The following is a 23614-nucleotide window of genomic DNA, read 5'->3' on the forward strand; positions in this document are numbered from 1 at the left end:
TTTTTGCCTGTGAAAATCATATTCTAGGGATCAAAATAAGAAACTTTGCCGAAGGAACCATACCTCTTAAACGAATTCTGATGTCCCCCAGTTTGACCATTCTCATTGTGATTGTTGAGCAGTGAAGACGTCCCGTGTCGTGAGCGCATAAATTATTGCGAATTCCGTTTTGTGCTATATCCGCGACTGTTTACCGCTATTCGAGTGACGCTACAGTGTTGCTGTACATGAGCTGTACATCGATTCGGAGAATTATATTAAGTGAGTGCCGTTGTGTGAGTACGGGAAAATACCGCTGTGTTTTCCCGGAATTTTAGTGAGAGACGCTATAATTGCGCGCACCTGTGGGAAAACTATAATCGTTGTGCGGGTAGCGAGAAACGCTATATACGGCGTAACTGCATAAGTGTGTGTGCGAATTACATTGATAAACTGTGTGTGTAATTGTCGGTGGACTCTCCCGTTAGTGGGCGCCACTATAATTGCGTGCACCTGTTCGGTGCAACACGTGCGGGAAAAGAATTGTCGTTGTGCGCCTTAATTGCGTGTGAAGCAGAAAACAATTGTTCGGTAAAAACTATTGTTCGGTAGAAACTATTGTTCGGTAGAGGACTATTGTGTTAAGTGAGTGCGAGTGCTGCGACGCGAATTACAGTGGTGGCAGCGGGCTATGCCCAAATTAGGCGTAGCAATGAAGAGGGCGAGCACCCCTCTCCAGAGCAGTTCGAGGTTGGCGTCGTCGGCGATGGACGAATCAACATCGGGGGAGGAGGAGGTCCTCTTGAGATCTCCTCCCCGCATGAAGAAGAAGACCGCTGGAGGAGCAGCGGTCCCAGCAGAAAAGGTCGCGTCGAAAGCACCCGTAATGGGCAAGTCGGGGGTAAGCGGAAGCGAGGGCGCTTCCGAGGGGGAGAAAAAGGGGGGTGAGAAAAAGGTGCGGAAGGCAGGGGCCAAATTGGGTCCAGCCGGGAAGCACCTGGAAAAATATTGCAGGAATTTGGGTGCTTCCCTGGGGAATTTGGGAACGTTCGGTGGGGATGCCGAACGCAAGAAAGTTGGGGTCGAGTTTATGGGGCGCTTCAAGTCCATTGTGACGGCCTTTAGTGGAGCCGTCATAGACATGGACGGCGTCCCGAGGCGACTCTGAAGACACTACTATAAGTACTGAGGAAGAAAATAAAATTGTTTCAAAAATGGCAAGAGCTCCCCGAACCTTCAACATAAATGAAGAGTTGACAGCAGCAATGGCGACTAGAGAATCATCAGTTGATATGAGCACTTTAGACATAGAAACGCCAGACTCTGACCCGTTCATAATGCAGATGATAGCATATTTATCAGAAGAAGACAATATGCAGAGTATAATTAACGCCGTATCTTACCAGGGCTTTGATCCCATCTTTATACGTAAGTTAATAGCAAAGCTTCAACCTGACGCTGAAATACGGAAAAAGCAGATCTCATTCTTGATTGTTTTAATGCTATCGCGTGGTTCCTCTATAATATCAAAAACAGGAAAAGTAAAACAGGAGACTCAAAGGTATATTTCGGAATTGGTAAAGCTTTACCGTATATCAAAAAATGTTGTTGCTCGCAATCTAATCGTGAAACAATAACTTTACCACGCATTTTGAATAGTTACCCGGAAGTTGGATTCGCTGTTCTAAAAAAGTTCGCTAATATTAATAGACCAGTGACTGTAAAACATATGATCTCTCTCGGTTATGATGATCTCGAAAGTTACTTTAGAGGAGGTTTTATATTCTCTATGTTGCCAACTCGACATGAAACGATGACAGATGATGTTAAAGAAGCGATAATCAAGGCAATTCTGGCATATCAGGTAGAGGAAACGATGATACTAACAAAGAACAAGTCCATTAATAATAAAGAGCAAATTCTGTCAGAAATTCTTGTCTACTCTTTAGCGCCTGCGCCTGTGTTGCCTGCGTTGCCGGTGCCCAAGCCAGTCGAGACCTGGTCGGTAGTAGTGAGGGGTAAAACCCCCACTACATCCAAGGAGGTCATTAAGAAAGTGGTTAAGGAGGTAGGGCTTTCCATGGGGGTAAGGGTGCACGAAGTGCGCCCGTTGAAGGATGGAGGTGCGATTATTCGCACCCCATCCGTTGCCGAGAGGGACAACTTGGCGAAAAATGCCAAGTTTTCCGAGGTAGGGCTCGATGTGAGCGTACGTCGAAAGCTGGGGCCTAGGGTTGTGGTCAAGGGGGTCCACACAGAGATCTCCCCTGATGAGTTCATGGGGGAGCTTTTCCGGCTGAACCTGAAGGAGTTCAGCCCCTCTCCAGAGCAGTTCGAGGTTGGCGTCGTCGGCGATGGACGAATCAACATCGGGGGAGGAGGAGGTCCTCTTGAGATCTCCTCCCCGCATGAAGAAGAAGACCGCTGGAGGAGCAGCGGTCCCAGCAGAAAAGGTCGCGTCGAAAGCACCCGTAATGGGTAAGTCGGGGGTAAGCGGAAGCGAGGGCGCTTCCGAGGGGGAGAAAAAGGGGGGTGAGAAAAAGGTGCGGAAGGCAGGGGCCAAATTGGGTCCAGCCGGGAAGCACCTGGAAAAATATTGCAGGAATTTGGGTGCTTCCCTGGGGAATTTGGGAACGTTCGGTGGGGATGCCGAACGCAAGAAAGTTGGGGTCGAGTTTATGGGGCGCTTCAAGTCCATTGTGACGGCCTTTAGTGGAGCCGTCATAGACATGGACGGCGTCCCGAGGCGACTCTGAAGACACTACTATAAGTACTGAGGAAGAAAATAAAATTGTTTCAAAAATGGCAAGAGCTCCCCAAACCTTCAACATAAATGAAGAGTTGACAGCAGCAATGGCGACTAGAGAATCATCAGTTGATATGAGCACTTTAGACATAGAAACGCCAGACTCTGACCCGTTCATAATGCAGATGATAGCATATTTATCAGAAGAAGACAATATGCAGAGTATAATTAACGCCGTATCTTACCAGGGCTTTGATCCCATCTTTATACGTAAGTTAATAGCAAAGCTTCAACCTGACGCTGAAATACGGAAAAAGCAGATCTCATTCTTGATTGTTTTAATGCTATCGCGTGGTTCCTCTATAATATCAAAAAACAGGAAAAGTAAAACAGGATACTCAAAGGTATATTTCGGAATTGGTAAAGCTTTACCGTATATCAAAAAATGTTGTTGCTTCGCAATCTAATCGTGAAACAATAACTTTACCACGCATTTTGAATAGTTACCCGGAAGTTGGATTCGCTGTTCTAAAAAAGTTCGCTAATATTAATAGACCAGTGACTGTAAAACATATGATCTCTCTCGGTTATGATGATTTCGAAAGTTACTTTAGAGGAGGTTTTATATTCTCTATGTTGCCAACTCGACATGAAACGATGACAGATGATGTTAAAGAAGCGATAATCAAGGCAATTCTGGCATATCAGGTAGAGGAAACGATGATACTAACAAAGAACAAGTCCATTAATAATAAAGAGCAAAATCTGTCAGAAATTCTTGTCTACTCTTTAGCGCCTGCGCCTGTGTTGCCTGCGTTGCCGGTGCCCAAGCCAGTCGAGACCTGGTCGGTAGTAGTGAGGGGTAAAACCCCCACTACATCCAAGGAGGTCATTAAGAAAGTGGTTAAGGAGGTAGGGCCTTCCATGGGGGTAAGGGTGCACGAAGTGCGCCCGTTGAAGGATGGAGGTGCGATTATTCGCACCCCATCCGTTGCCGAGAGGGACAACTTGGCGAAAAATGCCAAGTTTTCCGAGGTAGGGCTCGATGTGAGCGTACGTCGAAAGCTGGGGCCTAGGGTTGTGGTCCAGGGGGTCCACACAGAGATCTCCCCTGATGAGTTCATGGGGGAGCTTTTCCGGCTGAACCTGAAGGAGTTCAGCCCTGGGTGTCTGCAGAAGGACGTCAGGATGGTCAGCCGTCCGTGGAAGGTTAGCCCTGATGGGGCAACAAACGTAGTCCTTGAGGGCACGGACATACTAATGTCCGCCCTCCTGGAGGCCGGGCGTTGCTACATAAAGTGGTTCTCGTTCCGGGTGCGGCCGGACCAACTGACGCCCGGCTGTTTCCGCTGCATGGGATTCGACCATAGGGTGGCGGAGTGCAGGGCGAAGAAGGATGTCTGCCGAAGGTGCGGGCAGGAGGGGCACAGGAGTACAGGTTGCGGCAATGCCCCGCATTGTCGCAACTGCGCATTTAAGGGCAAGCCAGCCGGACATCTGATGATGTCCACTGTCTGCCCGATATATGGTGGAATTGTTGCACGTGCGCAAGCCAGACACTGATGATGGAACTATACCAATTGAATTGTCAGGGTTCTTATGCCGTTATGTGTGAGTTGGGGGCGTGTATGTTGGAAGGGGGCTGCGGCATTGGTTTGCTCCAGGAACCATACTCCACCAATGGGGTGGTGAGAGGTCTTCCTGGGGGCTTCAGGGTCTTTACTGACCTTGGAGTCAATGCCGCAGTAGCTGTATGTGAGCCAAGCTACTCTTGTGTAGTAGTTGACTCATCACAGTGGGGAGTATGTGTGTGTGTTGAGGGGGATTTCGGCAAAATATATCGCACCCCCGCAAGAAAAGCGACACAACTCAAAAATTTTCAAATTTCATATTATGTGCCCATTATATTCTAAAGAAGTCAATAGTCAATCAGGAAAAATGTCACAAGTTAAATTTCTGTAATTCTCCCGAGAGGCCACTAGTGTCGTTTTGTACTTTCCCGCCAAACAACTTTGTTGATTCAAGAAAGGTGACACATTACAGTTGTGTCTAGATCTCCAACGAGTGAGGTTGTTACGCTGCTCCGGAAAACCGACATATTTTAAGTTGTGACAGTTTTCGTGTTGCATCCTGTTTGCTTTGAAAGTGGAAAATAGACATTATTTTGATTTATGACGTTTTTCCTGTTTTAAGTGAAAGTAACAAGAAGACATTATAATAATATTTTGGATTAGGACACTTTTCTTGTTCCATGTAAGTATATTGTTGACGATTTATTTTGTGATATGTCACTTTTTCTGTTATGTCATTTTTATTTTATTTGCATTTATGACAGGAATGCCATTAAAAAAACTCTTCGTTTATGTTACAACCACATAATCGTATATAATACAACGTGTTATGTGCAGTTATTTTATTTTTCTAAATAAACGAACTAATTAAGGGACAGTTCAATAAGCATTGATTTTAAAACTATCAAATATTTCATTTTGTTTTAGATAAAATGGATTCGTCTTCTCGAGCTTCGAGAATTTTACGATTGTGCTTGGAATATGAGAATAACACCGATACCTTAGAAACATCGGTTGATATTGGGAGTATTGAAGTACAAAACCCCAATGATGTTGAACTTGAAAATATTGAATCTGGGGAACCCAGGCAAGCTGCTGAATCCTCGGCTGTTCCAGATAATTTACAGCAGTATACTATGGAAATGGACGAGAAAATAGATACAAAATTCGTCTTAAGAAAAATAGAAAATGGTGTAGTATCTAAAGTATCTGATCATGAAAATTTAGAAACTGTATCAGATGAAAGCAATGCTGATTTAAACCTAAGCGATGATTCAATAGCCGACCCCAGCTTTTCTTCATCTGAGTCAACATCAAGTGATGAATCAACATCAAGTAATGAATTAACATTAAGTGACGAATCATCACCACCAAGTTCGTCTTCTAAACGTGGTAAGAAGAGAGTAATTAGAATTTCAGCAAGAAAGAAGAGACAGCGAAACGACTCAGAAATATGGGAAAAGAATATCAATCCGTTTCCAAGACGTCCAAAATAATCAAAGCCAGAGAAATTTTAGCACCATGCACAGACAAATGCAAACTTTCATGCTCAACCAAGTTTTCAGAAAATCAAAGAAAGACCATTTTCAACAACTATTGGGCACTTGGCAACTTAGAACAACAACGATCTTTTATTGCTGGGAACATTGAAAGTATACAGCCCAAATATAGGTACACGCGCACGGAAAACCACAGAAAATTGAACAACGCATTCTACTTTCAGATAGAGGCAAAAAAATTGAGAGTTTGCAAACTATTCTTTAAGAATACGTTGGGAATCAACGACAGACCTATAAGAACAGTTTTGGAAAAAAAAGAAAATGGATTTCTTAAACCAGAGAAGAGGGGAAAACACTCAAATCATTTCACAGTTGCACCTGGTATAAAAGAATCCGTAAGAAACCATATCAACTCGATACCACGCATGGAAAGCCATTACCTCCGTGCCACTACTTCCAGAGAGTACATAGATGGTGGTAAAAGTTTAGCTGACTTACATAGAGACTACATGAAAGAACAAGCCGAAAAAAAACAACCAGCAGCAAATCTTATGATGTACTCACGTATTTTTAATGGGGAGTTTAATATTTCATTTTTTTCCCCGAAAAAAGATTTATGCAATTTGTGCGAATCTTACAAAAACGCACCAGAAGTACCAGGCACAAAGGAAAAAAACGAGAAGCATCAGGAAGAAAAAAGGTTAAGTCGTGAATCTAAAGAACAGGATAAAAGATGTGTTGGTGATAATTTTGTTCTTGCAACTTTTGATCTTCAAGCGGTGATGCCGTGTCCTAGAGGAAATTTATCAATATTTTATTACAAATCGAAAATAAATTCTTATAATTTTACGATTTGCGAAGTTGGTAACGATTCTGTGGAATGTTTTTTTTGGCACGAGGGCGAAGGACATCGTGGTGCGAATGAAATCGGATCTTGCATATTAAAGTATCTGGAGAAGAAAGCTTCTGAAATTAATAATGACAATTTGGAATTCACGTTCTACTCGGACAACTGTTGCGGACAAAACAAGAATCGGTATATAATTGCAATGTTTATGCATGCAGTTAAAACACTGAAAATAAAAGCTATTACACACAAATTCTTGATTTGCGGCCATACTCAGAATGAGGGTGATGCAGCCCATTCTGTAATTGAGAAACAGATAAAAAAGTCACTCAAAAGTGGTCCAATTATTATTCCCCAACAGTATGTCACAATAATACGAACAGCCAAGAAGCGTGGAAATCCATATCAGGTGAACGAAATGAGTCATTTAGATTTCTTTGATTTAAAACATTTAAGTAGTATGACAGGCACCAATTATGCTAAAGATGTGACTGGCAACACTATAAAAATGACTGATTTTAAAGTTCTGAGGTTTGAGAAGTCTAGACCAGATTCATTTCTTTTCAAACTGTCATACAAGGACGAATTTGCAGAAATTGAAGTTCGAAAGAGAAAACCCCAATCTTCTTCTGTTACTCTAAAGAAAGCTTACTCTAAAAAAATAGTGATCGAAGGAAAAAAAAAAGAAGACTGTTTGGAGTTGATCCGTTCAAATCACATCCCGCAAAGTTATTTCAGTATTTTTAATTCACTATTTTCTTAAATGTATGTACCTATTTAACAACAGTAGTTTTGTTTAAATTACATACTGCTTTGTAAGCAGAGTTATTTTTTGTTGTACCTACTGATGTTTAAAATTACATTAGTCATAAATAATAAAGCTAAATAAAGTGAAATATTATTATGTTTTTTATTACTATATTCAGTACTGTCACAAATAAAAATACATCAATTAGCAACACAAGAAAAATGACACAAGTTAAAATAGGGGTAGTTTTGAAGACTCTGTATGCTTCAAAGTTGCTTAAAAATCTAAATTATACTTTTGAGTCTAAAAAACAACACAAAAAAATAAGTTCATGTGGACCAAGGATTAGTTTTGACTAAATATAGCATTTTTATTTTTACAGTTTTTAATTTTTACTCTCCTGCACAATTTAATGTTTTTGACTTGTGTCACTTTTCTTGCGGGGGTGCGATATGTCGCTAGCCTATACTGCAAGTTTAATGAACCTCTAGAACCATACTTGAGATACATAGAGGCGGTGCTACTACGTGAAAGTAGCAACCCTGCCATCATGTGTCTCGATGCTAATGCCACCTCCCCGATGTGGTTCAGCAAGACATCCAGGCACACAGCAGGATATCAGAGCCACAGTCCTGGTGAGGTCATGAGCGATTGGGTGGTGGCGAATAGCCTCCTCATTGCAAACGAACCGAGTGAATGGTACACGTTTGATGGGCCTAGAGGAGTGAGCGACATTGACGTGACGCTCATGAATGAAGCAGCCGCGAGCAGGTTTGAATGTAGTTGGAGTGTCAAGGGTGGTTGGGGAATTAGTGACCATAATTTAATACAAATCATGGTTACTCCTCGTACCCCACAGTCGGAAAGTGTGAGTCCATTGAGACGATGGCGTACCGCATGCACCGACTGGAACCGATACGGTCAGACCGTTAGAGAAGCGGTATTGGGTATACCGCTTAACGTGTTTGAGAATTTCGGGGTCGACGAGCAAATTGCTCGTTTATCAGAATGTGTCTGGGGGATTAATGATACGATGTTCAGAAAAGCTAGGGTTGCCAGACTTAAAGGTGTTGTGGTGGGTAAAGTGGTGGACTAGCCAGTTGAATTCAAAGAGGAGGTCTGTCCGGCGCTTGAGGCGGTTGTTTCAACGTGCCAGGCGGGCCAATTCAGAGAATTTGCCCCAGCTCAAGGCTCAATTCAGAGTAGGAATGAAGGAATACAAGAGAATGTTGGTAAAAGTTAAAGAGGAAGAGTGGAAAAGGTTTGTCGGGGAAAATAGGGACGACCCTTGGGGACAGGTCTTTAGGATCTGTCGGGGTCGTCGGAACGAGATGGCTAGCTCTCTTCGCGTGGGTGACACTGTGTCATCCACGTGGAGAGAATGCGCCAGTGTTCTGTTAGGCGAGTTTTTTCCCAGGGCTGAGGTTCAGGTTCCTCCTGCACAAGAGGTGCCTGTCCCTCCAATAGAAGTTGAGGATTTGGATTATGCGTTTGGCCTGGTCAGGTCTAAAAGGTCTCCAGGTCTCGATGGTTTGAACGGAGAGATGTGCAAATGCTTGTGGGAGTTCATGCCGGAATATTTGGAGGCCATTTATGATCAATGCATATGGGAGGGATATTTTCCACGTGAGTGGAAAGTTGCTAGGGTCGTTGTACTCTTGAAGTCGCCCGATAAGATCAGGAGCGATCCTCTCTTATTGGTAAAGCTTTATCGGTAAGTAAACAGTCCAGCAATCTAAGCGAAATATCAATTTTATTAAAAAAAATGCTTTAAAAACAACGCCATGCCTAGATAATAACGCCGGTTTAGCTACATAAATATTACACTCAAAGCTATATGATTACGTATGTAAGCTAAAATAGTTTTATTTTGAAATTAAATATGAAATAATCCAAATTAATAAAATAGCAAACAACACATATCAAATTGAAGTGCAAGTTTAACTAGCAGAAAATATTGACAGTGTACACCACAAGTTATAAAATCATCGTTTAATCGCCATCACGGTAAATATGTAAACAAAAAACAGCTGATGCATTCCATTGTAATTATCTATATTCGCAAAAAGCTTTTAGAAGTGCAATCTTATAATTTAAAATTACTAAAATAATAATAAGCAATTCACCACTTATAATTAAGTTCTTTTTCAAAAGTTTAAAAAGGTGGTAAGAGTGATTATTAATGTGAAGAAATTATGGTTCTAAAAATATTTTAAGTGTGATTTATATATTTATTTGGTGATAAAAATAATCTATCGAATGACAAAAGTGGGATTTTAATGTTTTCGCGTGTTTCATGTGCGTTTTTCTAAAAGTTGGACTGTTATTGGTTATTTCAGCATTTTTTCAGTTCGTAGTTGCAAAAAGTTTTACTACTATACCACATTTCTAGATTATAAAAGTTAAAAGAAATTATATTAAATTGCATTAAAAAATCTATAGAATAATATATGTATTTTTGGTTTATAAAAACTGAATATCTATTATTGTTCTTTAATGTAATATTTTTATTTAGTGAAATGCCTTCCCGTAAAAGGCCGCGTCTCAGTCGTCATAGTCAGAAGACAGCAAACAGTCGAGCAAATAGAGCAAATGAGTCAGAGGAAGCGCATGCGAGTCGTTTAGCTGATTTGCGCAGGCGGGAAGTTTTGTGTAGAGCAAATGAAAACGAAGAGCAAACTAGGCGTAGGCGTGAAACATTGCGATTAAATTCTGCTGCTTCTCGAGCGAATGAAAACGAAGAGCAAGGCGAGCTTAGTCGCCAAGGACTGCGATCACGTGCAGCTGATAATCGAGCAAATGAAACAGAAGAGCAGCATTCACTTCGCTTAAGTCAGATGAGAATGGCAGTAACAACGCGTTGTGTGAGGATTAATACCTTAAAAAGAGAAGCGTTTGACTATAAACCAGATGCTGAATATCAGTATCACCCTCAAGTAACAATAGGCGAAATGAGCAAAATTTGCCCCTACCCAGAAGTTCGACCCAAAGTGGGGGACATCAGAATTCGTTTTAGAGGTATGGTTCCTTCGGCAAAGTTTCTTATTTTGATCCCTAGAATACGATTTTCACAGAGCAATGAGCGATTTTTAAATCGACCCGCCCTAATAATCTCATATATAGCAAAAACGTCGTTCTCTTAACAAAAGAGTTTCGCTTAACAAAAAAAACTCATAAATTAAATTGTACATTAGCATAACGCATTTATTTAAAAAAACGCACATTCTAAAGACAATTTGTCACGCATACAAAGTTCTCTAAGTAATTCAATAAAAATTTGATGTTTTATTTTCTTTAAATGGGCATTTTAGAGCTTTTTTATATCCAAAGCTAGGCAACACTGCAATAGCGAGAGAGAGATTTGACTGCCGAAAGCAGAATAAGGCTGACTTCCTAAATGCCATTTGCGCTGCATAAGTACAAAGTCAAATGTTCCTAAATGCAAAAGTCGATTATACGTTACCGTCGAAAATTCCTAAATGCATGCATCAGGTATCGACTTGCATCGTAATCGAAATTTGCGCATCACTAAATTTTGTGATACTTGTATTTTAAAAGGCAATTAAAATGGCAGAGGTTGAAACGTAAGTAAATGTGCTTAATTGTAAAATAATTTGAGTTGTACCCAACTAATTTATTTATTATTTACATTTTAGTGAAAAGAAGTGGACATTCAATTTGACCAAGTTATTGATCACGACCAGGCTGGAAAGTGAACCGGAGTTTGCGGGCAAAAAACGCAAAAAGACAGTTTTGTGGCAGCAGGTGCTCCTTAAAATGAAAGAAACTGAACCAGGACTGACATTCACTCGTGACGATATAACTCGAAAGTTTTTAAATCTAATGGTAACCTATAGGCGCATTAAAAAAAGGAACAACACATCTGGGCAAGGTGCGACAAATTGGGAGTTTTTTGATCTTTTAGATGAAATTTACGGCACACGCGCAGATATTGTGGTTCCTGAAGATATCTTGGATTCATCAATATTAGAATTGTCTGAAAGTGAGGAGCAACCTGCTTTCACTTCAAAGAGATCTAAACGTGATGTTAAGGAAATTATGAGTGATATTTGTGAGACAGACAAGAAGTACATGGAGGAGTTTTTGCAAATGGAAAAAGAGAAGTTGGAAATTGAACGCTTGAAAATAGAAGAAATGAAAAAATTGCGAGAGTTGTTATCAAACATGCAGTGATTTTCCTATTAATTTAAATTTTTAATAAAACAATTTTTATGTTAATTTTATTTTGGTAACATAAAGACTGAAACAAAAACGCTACATTTGAACTGTTACCTGAATAGGTTAAAACCTGAATAATAATAGAAAATAAATGTGTTGAAATACAAAACATTAGTTTTATTTTTAGTTGATATTAGTTTTATTTTGTTTATGTTAAAGGAATGTACGTATACATATGTATGTCGTAAAATGAAATTTAAAGTTCAGGTTGCTCTTTGTAAAAACTAAAGTTTTAAGCTGATAATAAATTGGTTAATTGATCTCGTTTTGATCTACCATCCAACTCTTCGATGTCTGCTCGGGATTCCGTACTTGTATCTTCTAATATATCAGGAAGATCCGAAGTGGTAAAACTTTCGTTATTTATAATGATGTTATGGAGTATCATACATGAAATTATAATATTTTTTACAAGCTTGATGTTGCGAATTTCAATGAAATTCAGTATACGGAACTTTTTCTTTAAAATTCCAAACGCTTGTTCCACGCAGACTCTTGTACTACTTAAAATAGTATTAAATCTTTGTTGTCCCTCACTTAAAAAGCCGGTATCTTTATATGGTACCATAAGAAATCTCTCCAGTGGATAAGCTGCATCTCCCAGCAAATGGCACTCAGGAGGAAAGGGAATATCTCCGTTTATTATTGCTTGACGTAAAGGGCTGCTTTGCCACACGGAAGCGTCGTGACACCTCCCAGGATATCCAGCAAAAACGTCGATAAAACGCAATTCGCTATCCACAACAGCTTGCGCTATTACTGAAAATGTGCCTTTTCTATTATAAAAACTGATGCTGCTTTGCGTTGGTTGGGTGATTTTGATGTGTGTCCCATCTACGCATCCTAGGACAAACGGAAATGGGTTGCTGCGCATTGCCTGAAATTTTTCCATAACAATCCGACGCTCTGATGCGGTCAAGGGAAATTTTATGATACGACTTTTTAGTTTTAATAAGATTTTAATCGTTTTGAAAAATACCCGATAAGTAGCACCAATACCAACGTTAAATATATTACTTAATTCACGGAAACTATTTTGATTTCCTAATCTCCAAAGCGTAATATGCAATGCTAGCTTCAATGGTATATTGGGACGTCCTGCATTTTTTGCCGGCCAAAAGGGTTGTACTATTTCGCAAAGAGTCTGAAATATAAAATATTAATATAAAACTACGTTAATATTTATTATTTATGTATACTACCTGGAATGTTTGTATTTGCATCCTGAAATGGCTATAAAAGACATCGTTGGGCATTTCTTCAATGCACTCGAGAAACTTTTTGCATTTTGGAATATTTCTCGCGATTCTCTGCGTCTTCCACAAGTGAAAAATCAATTTGTGTCTTTTTCTCATCTTTTTTGCAATAAGTAAATCACTACTGGATTGATTTTCACTAAATAACTCAGCGAAAGAGCAAATTGCTAATTTTTTCACCGTCACATCCATTTTGATTGCATCAGCTGTGTTCTTAAATGAAACAATGCTGCCACCTAGATGTATGCAAAGCAATGCAGTGGTATCGAAAAATTGCATCGCAATGGATTTCGCATCGCAGTACACATTGCATCGTGACGTTTAGGAAGTCAGCCTAACACTAATTATAAATTTAAATCAAGTTACGAAAATGGTAATCTGGCTTTTTATATCCAAAGCTAGGCAACACTGCAATAGCGAAAGAGAGATTTGACTGCCGAAAGCAGAATAACACTAATTATAAATTTAAATCAAGTTACGAAAATGGTAATCTGGCCATACTGGTGCTAAAACCACGTAACTCATTGTCAAATTAGCTTAGTGCAAAGTAACGGGACCACGGTGGGCGCCATCTCATTATTCTTTCCATCATGATTTTTTGTACATAGATCATTTTTTCAGTTGAAATAAAGCAATCGTAGCGTTTACACGTGCGTATTCATTTTCTGACGTTTAAAGGTAGCATAACCTTACAAATTTAAATATAGAAAGGAATATATATTTAATTTTTAATTTATATGTCGGGAATTTTTATAGCATCGTTTTATTCACGGACTTTTGGGCAGATTTTCAATTTGGAATTATGAAATCCTGATAGTAGGGGCTGCATATAGGTGGAAATACTATCTAAATGGAAGCAGATGTACGTATGTGTTCCCTGGCTTACTTGCATTTACATGCACATCACCACAACGCAGACCCACAAATGTTGATGATGATGATTCATTCAATCATGTAAAGGCATATATGCCGAAAATAGGATTAACTTATGATTGAGATGCATTGGTTTTCTAGCTCCCACATATATATTTAGCTACAATAGCCTTTGCTTCTCAATCAAATTCTAAACGCAAATACATACTACATTTTCTATAATGTAATCATATCGTTGGTTGGATTCATGTGAAGAACTCCAATCAGATCAATAAAATAAAAACTAATCTCCGTTACTGGGTAAACAATAGTGTCAACTACAGTTATCAATCCCAGCATGGGGTGACGACCAAACGGGATGGAGAGCGCGAGTTACTTATGTATGTTCTATGACAAATATGATGACTTGATCAAAAGTATACAATCAGTCAAAGCAGTTTCGCAATAGCCATTATAAGTAGTTTAATACATTTATTAATAGTAAGCTAAGGCCCTTATTATGTATTGAAATTCTTTGTTAACCCTTAACTACAGACGGCCGGTATTTTTTACCGGTAAGCAGTTTAAATTCTTCAATTTAGTGGGATCTCTTTTAATTACGCATTTATACGTTTATGCACCTTTTCGGGACTTAGTATAACTTTGCTTGCTGAAGTATCAGTTGTGTGCAGTGTCATTTGTTTAATTTATCACTTGAAAAGTACTTTACTATACTGGCAGGCTCGCCATGTAAAGTGGCATTTTTTTATTTTAAATTACTTTAGCTTTTTGTTACTGTTGCTTTGAACTTCGCATGTAGCGCACTGCGTATTTATACAGCCATGTAGACTCTGACGGACTTCACGTCGTTGAGGGTGAGAGTAGTCACTAGCTCGGAGTCAGTGAATTCACGAATAATGGTCGATGGTTTGTCACCCTTCTGTTCTTGCACCAATTTGTTGCCATCCAGAGTGAAGACGCTCTTCACTTTGCGACCATCAAGTGTCTTTTCATCGAATTCCTCGCCCAGCTTGAAGTTGATCGTAGTTGTTTTGAAGGTTGAGGTAGTGGTGAAAGAGTAATTATCACCATCCTTCTTCAGTTCAACGGTGGGGCTGACACTGTTACCCATTTTGCGTAGAATCATACCGACACCCAATTCCTTCATGTATTCGTCGAAGTTTTCACTCTTTTCTAATTTGTATTTCTTTCCTTCCCAGACAGCCATTTTTACTAATAATTTATTTAGCGTTTAGGATCGACAGCTCAGTCTTAGCCTGATAGTTGGAAGGCAGTCATTTGCCCTAACTAAATAAAAATCTTTTATTTGAAAAGGAATCTTTAGTCGGCAGGTTTGCTCTAAAGCTCTTCCAGGATAATAAAGACTTCTCAAAGGAATCTTTAGTCGGCAAGTTTGCTCTAAAGCTCTTCCCTGAAGAAAAACACTTTTCACACTATCTAAATTTTGTAACCGGTAAAAATTAGCGGTGGTCTGTCTTGACGTTTGTATATTTTTATTTCGTGTTATAATTAAACTGGATAACAGTTAATTTTATGTATATTATAACTCTGTCATTTTATTTTAGAATAAAGTCATGGATGGAAGAAGTAGTCCAGGCCCTTCGAAGAGGGTTAAAATAGGAAAAGAAAATTTTGAAGAAGCTGTGGGAAGATGGCTGGAAGAAATTAATTCTGATGTAAGTGATTTAGATTCAGATTCTGATTATGTGGAAAGCGGCCATGACACTGAATCAGAAATAGAAGCAGAAGATGAGGACACTGATAATCCACCTACAAATGTATGTGAAAATATTAGCTGTTTCTATGGTAAAAATCGGTTTAAATGGTCAAAAGATCCTGCAGTACCTAAGCATACCAGAACATTGCAACATAAGATTGTTGTCAAGTGCCCAGGCGTTAGAAGTCACACGGCACACGCTGCAGATCCTGAGGAAGTTTGGAACCTATTTTTTGACAATAATATCCTTAATATCATTCTCATTCATCGTTCAACCAATGCAAAAATTGCGAAAATAAGGCAGAGATATAAAAACGGCGAAAGCATGTCGGATCTTCGAGATTTAGATCTCTTGTGGCAACCCTGTTCGAGCAGAACTGAGAGCGCCACGATTGAGAACAATAATGACATTTTGGACAGTTGAGTTAAATTTATATACTCAAAATCGTGTTTTATTTGGGTGGTATTACATTGGCGACGAGTGAAAAACGAAATATAACTGTAATCTATAGTATTATTTTAAAACATGACGCTAAATCTGACTAAACTACAATATGTACAGATATGAAATATATATCAAAAGAAAGGTTTTGATGAGCAATTTCCGGAAAATTATAAAAATTAAAATTGGTTAATTTGTTCATGAAATATTTTCGTGTAAAGTTACAAAATTTTCATATTGATAACAGCGATGTCTATGCAAAGCGGGATGACACACAAATATACGCATATATATGAGTATCTTTGCTTTGTTTAGCTCTCTTTCTAATGAGCACAGCATTGTATATATTTGGACATAGATGACCATTTAGATTCTCAATAATTGTTTTTTGTTCTCTTTACTAATAAATATGTATTCATGAACATAGTCCCAACAGGTGCTGCGAATTTTTTTCAGAATTTTGTTGTGATGGCAATAATTGGTATAAATTGACAATTGACTTGAAATTTGTCAATTCACTTAAAACAACGGTAACAGTGCAAATTAGAAAGAGTTTTGGACAGACGCAAAATATAATTTATTTTAAGAAAAAAGTACATTCATATTCAATTTTAAAATATGCCTAGAGGACGACCAAGAAGAGTTCGTAGAAGAGTTCCTACTTTAAGTGGAGGAATAGAGCAGGTAAGTAAGTGATAAATGTTTAAAACGTCACGTATTGGATATGATTGGTAGAACCAACCACTTTTGTTTTCGTTCATATATGGTACAATTGAACTACAATATATAAGCGTATGTATGTATTTAAAAATTTTGTGTGCCTTTGATCCTTTTTGCAAAACTCAAAATTTTAAATAGTTTTAAAAAATGAGGAAAGAGAGACAAATTAGTTATTTATTTGATACTATTTCAAAGGTAAACTGTATTTGGGCTATTCTCAGACAAATTTTATAGTAATAGACGATGCCCAACGCCATTTAAAAGAACACTATTACCCATCAAATCAACTAACTTTTTTACACAGATATACACGAAGAAATGATATTAGTCCTCGGTCGCGTAGAACGCAAAATAGATCAAATGAAAGGCAAAATCAATCACAAGAAGAGCGAGAAACTCAAAACCAAAATCAAAGGGAACGTATGACCAGATCACGTTCAGGCCATTCACCTGAAGAACGTATACAACGTAATGAGCAAGATAGATTAAAACAAACACAATAAACAAAACACAAGGACAATCGCTGGAATTATGCGGAATTGACTTAGAATATCCATGCTTCTCCCACGGACAATTATACGAGTATGTATCATGTTCACGTGTAGGAAAGCCATCATTGTTGTTTATTTATACAACTCAGGGCAAAACAAAAAATGTAGTTTACGAAAAGACTTTGCGTTAGTTTAAGTTTAAAATTAACATTAATTTTATATTGTAAAAAAAAAAAATACTCAGAGTGAATTTAAATCGAGTGTTCATTATTCATTTCTAATTTTGATATGCCTAGCGAAGCAGGCAGAGGGTCCGCTAGTAGCATATAATGAGACAGCTAAGAACGATGTCTATCAAGTTTTAGTTCATAAACTAAATGCTTATTTTTCTCCAAAGCAAAATTCTATTTTCGAAAGACATTTGTTTAGAACTACATATAATATATGCCGCACCGGTTGCATTTCGCGGCAGATGTAAGTTTAAAATGTATATGCCTCTCAAGCCAGCTAAATATGGACTGAAGATAATGGCGCTTACCGATGCAAGGACGGGATACCTCTTTAATGCATATATTTACTGCGAAAAAAATTCGGATGGATATGATCTCAGTAAGGAAGAAAAGGCATATTCAAAGCCTACACAGGCAGTGCTAAAACTTGCGAGACCTATTTATAACACAAATCGTAATATATATTAACTGCTAATTGGTTTTCGTCAATTGAATTAGTGAATGCGTTGAAAACTAAAAATCTAACCTATGTTGGATTAATGTCAGCAATGTGAACACTTAATCGCTTTTGTTACATTCTATTTTCCTTTGTTCTTACACATATGTACATGCGTAGGTACATATTGCTGTTTAATTAGAGGTCTTTGAACTTAGATTTTATTTACTGCTTTTGTTATTCATCCCGCAATTACCGCATATTTTACCGCTTAACTACCGCTTTAGGGAATGCATATAAATGCAACCGCGCTAATTGTTAAAATATAATATAAGAATCTATTGAAACGAAACGGTTGTGTTTTTCTACAAGCAATCCGCGTCAACATTTTTGATCCTTCGAGCCGGATAAGTCAATCCCGCGAACATTTGAAGTTTAGCCAACAGATTTTGGCTAAGGTGCATACAAGTGCTACATATCGCAATTAATTAGCATTTTTTGGTCCTTCTACCAATCGATTTCGGCTAATTAAATGAAAGTGTCTTATCGCGATTAATTAGTATTAAATAACAATTAACTATAAGTAACCAGTGAACAAGGTAAAAACAAAACAAAAGGGGATCTAGTGCGTTGATTTGTGCGTGATAGCATTGCGAATATCGTCCTTCAAATCTACAAGGACAAGAAAAATGTCGAGCTCGGTAAAAACACGCGACTCTGCACTTAAGGGGGGGTAGGGTTTAGCGCTAAAAAAAAACACTTTTTTTTAGAATTTTTTACAGAAATATGGCTTAAGATACTTTAATAAAATCAGTTGCATGTTATTGTACATCTTTTCAATAAATTTTTAAAAAATATTTATAATAAAATATTGACAAATAAGCCCATGACAGAGTTTTTTTGGAGATATGTTTTTCGAGAGGTGCTCTGCGGTGCCAATCGGCATTCGTCGTAGAATCATCTGAAACTAAAAAAGTCGAATTTTTCAGTTAAAGTATGACGTAATGCTCCCCCCTACATTAATAAAATTTTTTTTTTTCATTTTTGTAGTTTTGGTGGCAAAAAAACGTAAAACGAGCATTTTTGGCGAAAAATTTCGCCATATTTGTAAGTGAAAAACAACCTTAAAAAAAAAAAATAAAAAAAAAACAGTGTAGGGGGAGGTATTTTTGATTTAGAAAACGTGTGCCAAATTTGAAAAGAATCGGTTGAATTCGGAGTTGTGATTGGCACCGACTTTTAAGAAGTCGTTTCGGGAAAAACGCGTTTGAAAAAATGACTCTGCGAAATTATCGATGCTCCGCATTCGAGGTAGAGTGCCTACAAAGGCTATAACTTTGAGAGTTCTGCTCCGATCCATTTAAAATTTTGACACAACATTCTTGAAATGATTTACTATAAGATGAGTGAAGAAAAAAAATTTCGATTTTGTGACCCTACCCCCCCCCCTTAACAACATTAAGCGGTATATGGCTAAGAGTGTGGACGATGCTTTTACGATGGATGCAGAAAGCATAAAAAGTTATATGCAACTGCTCAGTGAACAGTGGACTCGCTTTACTAGCGCTCAAGATGCGGTCGAAATTTCGTGTGGAAGTGACAATATAGAAATTGAAGAAAGTGTGCGAATTCAAGCAGAGATGTGGTACTCTACGGCTTTAGCAAATTTCAATCGCGTACAGAAGTGTCGTGCCCAAGAGCAACCCGCGTCCGTTTCAACGCCTGTGTCTGCAGCAATACGGCTGCCAAAGATGGAGCTGCCTAAATTCTCTGGGGACTCCACTGAGTGGATCGGTTTTTTGACGCATTTTCTGCCTTGGTCGTATGTAATGCCGCATTGTCAAATGGTCAAAAACTTCACTATCTTCGTAGTTGTTTAAGGGGTGACGCGTTAAAAATCATAAAAATTACCGGTGGTCTGTACTAACGTTCATATAATTTGACGTCTGTAGTTAAGGGTTAACAACATTTTTAAAAGTTAAAAAAGTATTTTTTGTGAAAATGAGTACAACGGAGTTGTGGTTCGACGATTCACGATAGATGAAAGATTAGTGGAACTAGCTAGAAGTAGAAAACAGTTGAGTTTTCAAAATGTGTTGACGTACTTAGTATTACAGAAATTTCCTTACAGATTTTTAAAGATCTTTAGATTATCTAAAGAGGCGTTTACGAACCTACTGTCCACTACAGAAAACCAGTTGCAGCAGTGCACGCGAGCCAAATCCATTCCAAATATTTTAAATCTAGCAACAGTTATGCGATCGGGATCGTACCAATTGAGTATTGGTAATGAAGGTATGCTAGGAGTTGTTTAACCTGCAGTGTCTGTTGTGCTATCTGAAGTGTTGAAAATGTACATACATATGTACAAGCAAAAGTCACATGTATATGTATAAATCTGAATTCGATATTGAAAACGGGACTTTCCCGAAAATGCTCTCTTTCTACTTTGTCGCTTGTGTGAGCGTCAGTATACCATATGTTCGACATATATCTAACAATTAAAATTATAATTTTTCAATAGGAAGTAATAGATGTCCCTGAAAATTATATTTGCCAAAGATGGATACAATTTAGTAGTACAGGGGCTGATCTGCAACAAAGGTGAGTTCGAGATTGATGAACGCTTCAGGCAAGCGACCGACCGTTACCAGCAGCAGAGAGTTAAAATAGCTTTAAGTAATTTTGTAATATTTAGTTCTGATTTGATTATTGAATAAATAACAGGGAGATTGCTCAAAAAAAAAAAAATAAATGTAATAAATTTTCACACTTAAGTTTTTGTATGGTGTGAACGCACCCTAATATTTTTTTGAGCAGAGTAGAGCACTTGGCAACCCTATTATAACAATGTTTTGTTTCTTTTTCCATATTGCTTTAGAATACGGTATTTTGTTAGTATACTTGGGTATATAAGCCCAAGCCATAATATAACGCAGTTTTCTATATGCGTTTTCGCATTATTCGGTGCATCGTATTTTATCTCATTTATAGATGATTACTTGCGATATACTGCAGTTTATTTTTTAAAAAGAAAATCCGAAGCATTTGATATGTTTAAACTTTTTGCTGCGACCGCGGAGAAGCAGACTGGCCGCCAAATAAAAACGATTTTTTGATTTCAGATAATCCAATCCTGAGTTACGATGTACACTAGAGATGTCCTTAGTAGCATGGGTTAAATTAAAAGTGGATATTTTATTGAGCGTCGGGTGAAAATTCTTTCCTTTTGGTCTAAAACTATGGCTCGTAAAATTTGGGACCGATAGGATGATATTAAATGGACCCGGAAAGATCTTCAAGTTGGCAATATGGCTAAAATAAGAAAAATATGATTTACTGTCTTTTTTTTGTAGAATATTTATTTGAATTATTAATATTCATATAATTCGCATTATTGGACTCATAAAAATAATCGTAAATATTAGGTAGATTTATTTAGCAATATAATTTTTCGTAAATCCTAACAATAAGGACGGTAAAACAGTGGTCTTGACTAATTTTTGACAAAGAAAAAGAATTTTTTTTAAATTAATTTTTTAAATATTTCTACAGTTATTTTGTTTAAAAATTCACCTAGTTACAAAATTTTCATAGATATATTTGATATTGAATAACTTTTAAGTCAGTCTATTGGATGAAGTAAAAGTATTTTTTAAAGAAGCAGTAGAAGACTTCTCTTAGACAGCTTTGTAAAAGTGAACTGAAGTGAAGTGAAAAATTTTAATTTATTATTCAAATAGTTTTTCTGCATTGAATGGACTAGAATTTTTGAACATAGTCATTAGATTCAAGAAGCAAAAATTATGATGTCCAAAATAGCAAAATTGACTACGGAAGAAGCACCAAGTACTTCAAGGCTTATAACACGTAAAGCCATTGAAAATTTAAAAAAAGTCGATTTAATAGGGAATGTTTCACACCAAATCAATGGCGCAAAACTTCCGTCAAATCGACAGGTTTTGCAAGTTTTATTTTATAACATGCGCTTTGTAGATCTTACAGCAAAGCAAAGTGCGAAATTGACAATCGATGCAGTTAAAATATTTTGGCATCAAGCTCGTATACCGATACGAGAAGATCACAAATGTCAGGATAAATTAATAAAATTATATGATAAGTGGAAAAATATCCAAAAAACATTACCTGATAAAAGATCAAATGCGCAAAAACAACTTGCCGAAACATTTCTAGAAAATCTAGACAATTTATTTGACATTGCCACTGCGAATGCATTAGAAGAAATTAAAATTGTAGAAGATAAAGAGTTTCTAGAAATGCAAAGACTAAAAGGACGTCCTGGTTGCATGACTGGTGTCGATATGGCATTATATGAAAAAGAGAAGAGAGTTCAGGAGAGACAAGAGAAGGAGACAAACAGGTAAGTTGAGTACCTTATTTATTAAATTCCAGTTTTCAATGTTTAATTTTTTCATATTTCATAAAAGTTTCGCAATTCATGGAGTGGAGTGATGAAGACAATGTTAGTGATAAAACAATTGATCAGTCCATCATCAACGAAGAAGACAAAATCTCAAATCCTACATCAAAACGAAAACGAGGTCGCAAAAATTTCATAACTGCTCGGTTAGTATCAGCGCTGGACAATGCGAAAGTCTCTGATGGTGCGGCAGTACACATTCTAATAGCAGCTGCTGAAGCATTAGGACATTGTGCAGAGGAACTTGTCATAAATCGTTCAAGTATTCATCGTTTGCGTCAAGAAAATCGTTTGAAAGAATCTGAAGAAATTTTGGCAGGTTTTAAGGACAATGTACATTTGTTTTACTTTAAAATCTAATATCATTAATAATCAATTTTAAACTCTATAATAATCTTCTTATCATTTATAGGTGAGTAAAAATGATACTTTGGTAGCTCATTTTGATGGGAAGTTAATGCAAGATTTGATTGGATCCACAAAAGTTGAACGAATTGCAGTTTTGGTAAGTTACAACGGCACATCGAAGTTTCTTGGTGCACCGAAACTAGTATCTGCTACTGGTAAAAATATTGCTGATGTAGTTTATGACAGATTAGTCACATGGAATATTGTTAATCAAGTGAATGGCCTATCATATGATACAACAGCCACCAATACTGGCATCCACAGTGGAGCTGTAGCTCTTTTAGAAAAAAAAAATTGGACGTAATCTAATCAATCTACCTTGCCGTCACCATATTTATGAAATTTTATTACGCAGCGTCTTCGAATTAAAATTATCTTCAACCTCTACACCAGAAGTTCCTATTTTTGAAAGATTCAAGAAATCATGGTCTAATTTAAATAAAGAATCATTTAAAAGTGGCATCGAAGATAAAATTGTTTTAGAACAAGTAAATATAGCTGAACGTGATAATTGTAAACAGTTCTGTTACGATCAGTTGGAAAAATCTCAAAATCGAGAAGACTATAAAGAGTTATTTCAGTTAGCTTTAATCTTTCTTGGGGCAGAGCAATATAACTTTCACACACCTGGCGCAACTAGCCATGCACGCTGGATGTCAAAGGCGGTGTATTCTTTAAAAATATTTTTGTTTCGCAATCAATTCTCACTTACAAAAAAGGAAACAAATGGTTTACGCGATATTTGCATTTTTTTAGTGAAACTTTATAACAAAGCCTGGTTCGGATGTACTAATGCTATAGATGCACCACTTCAATATCTTACTTTTATTCACGACGCTATAAATTATTCAAAAACAGACTCAGAAATCTCAGCAATACTTCTTAAGAAAATGAGCAATCATTTATGGTATATAGCTGAAGAAACAGTAGCTCTAGCCTTTTTTGATTTAAAAATTTCATTAGAAGAAAAA

General features: G+C 37.5%; 4 protein-coding genes across 4 annotated transcripts; 2 read left to right on the forward strand and 2 right to left on the reverse strand.

Annotated features, from left to right (window-relative positions):
* Nucleotides 1-10794: 10794 nt before the first annotated feature.
* On the forward strand, nucleotides 10795-11778 carry LOC129237693 (uncharacterized). The gene is made up of 2 exons (XM_054872581.1): nucleotides 10795-10974; nucleotides 11047-11778. The coding sequence occupies exons 1-2, from the start codon at nucleotides 10958-10960 to the stop codon at nucleotides 11582-11584; spliced, it is 555 nt and encodes a 184-aa protein (XP_054728556.1). The 5' UTR covers nucleotides 10795-10957; the 3' UTR covers nucleotides 11585-11778.
* LOC129237692 (uncharacterized) lies at nucleotides 11762-13214 on the reverse strand. Its single transcript, XM_054872579.1, has 2 exons — nucleotides 12832-13214; nucleotides 11762-12773 (listed from the first exon to the last, which is right to left on the reverse strand). The coding sequence occupies exons 1-2, from the start codon at nucleotides 13162-13164 to the stop codon at nucleotides 11862-11864; spliced, it is 1245 nt and encodes a 414-aa protein (XP_054728554.1). The 5' UTR covers nucleotides 13165-13214; the 3' UTR covers nucleotides 11762-11861.
* A 1355-nt stretch (nucleotides 13215-14569) lies between these two features.
* LOC129237694 (probable fatty acid-binding protein) lies at nucleotides 14570-14969 on the reverse strand. The gene has a single exon (XM_054872582.1). The coding sequence runs from the start codon at nucleotides 14963-14965 to the stop codon at nucleotides 14570-14572; it is 396 nt and encodes a 131-aa protein (XP_054728557.1). The 5' UTR covers nucleotides 14966-14969.
* Nucleotides 14970-21603: 6634 nt separating this feature from the next.
* LOC129237046 (uncharacterized) lies at nucleotides 21604-22947 on the forward strand. Its single transcript, XM_054871436.1, has 3 exons — nucleotides 21604-22175; nucleotides 22265-22568; nucleotides 22648-22947. The coding sequence occupies exons 1-3, from the start codon at nucleotides 21604-21606 to the stop codon at nucleotides 22945-22947; spliced, it is 1176 nt and encodes a 391-aa protein (XP_054727411.1).
* Nucleotides 22948-23614: the final 667 nt, after the last annotated feature.

The sequence above is a fragment of the Anastrepha obliqua genome, chromosome 2 (genome assembly GCF_027943255.1).
Source record: "Anastrepha obliqua isolate idAnaObli1 chromosome 2, idAnaObli1_1.0, whole genome shotgun sequence".
NCBI lineage: Eukaryota > Metazoa > Arthropoda > Insecta > Diptera > Tephritidae > Anastrepha > Anastrepha obliqua.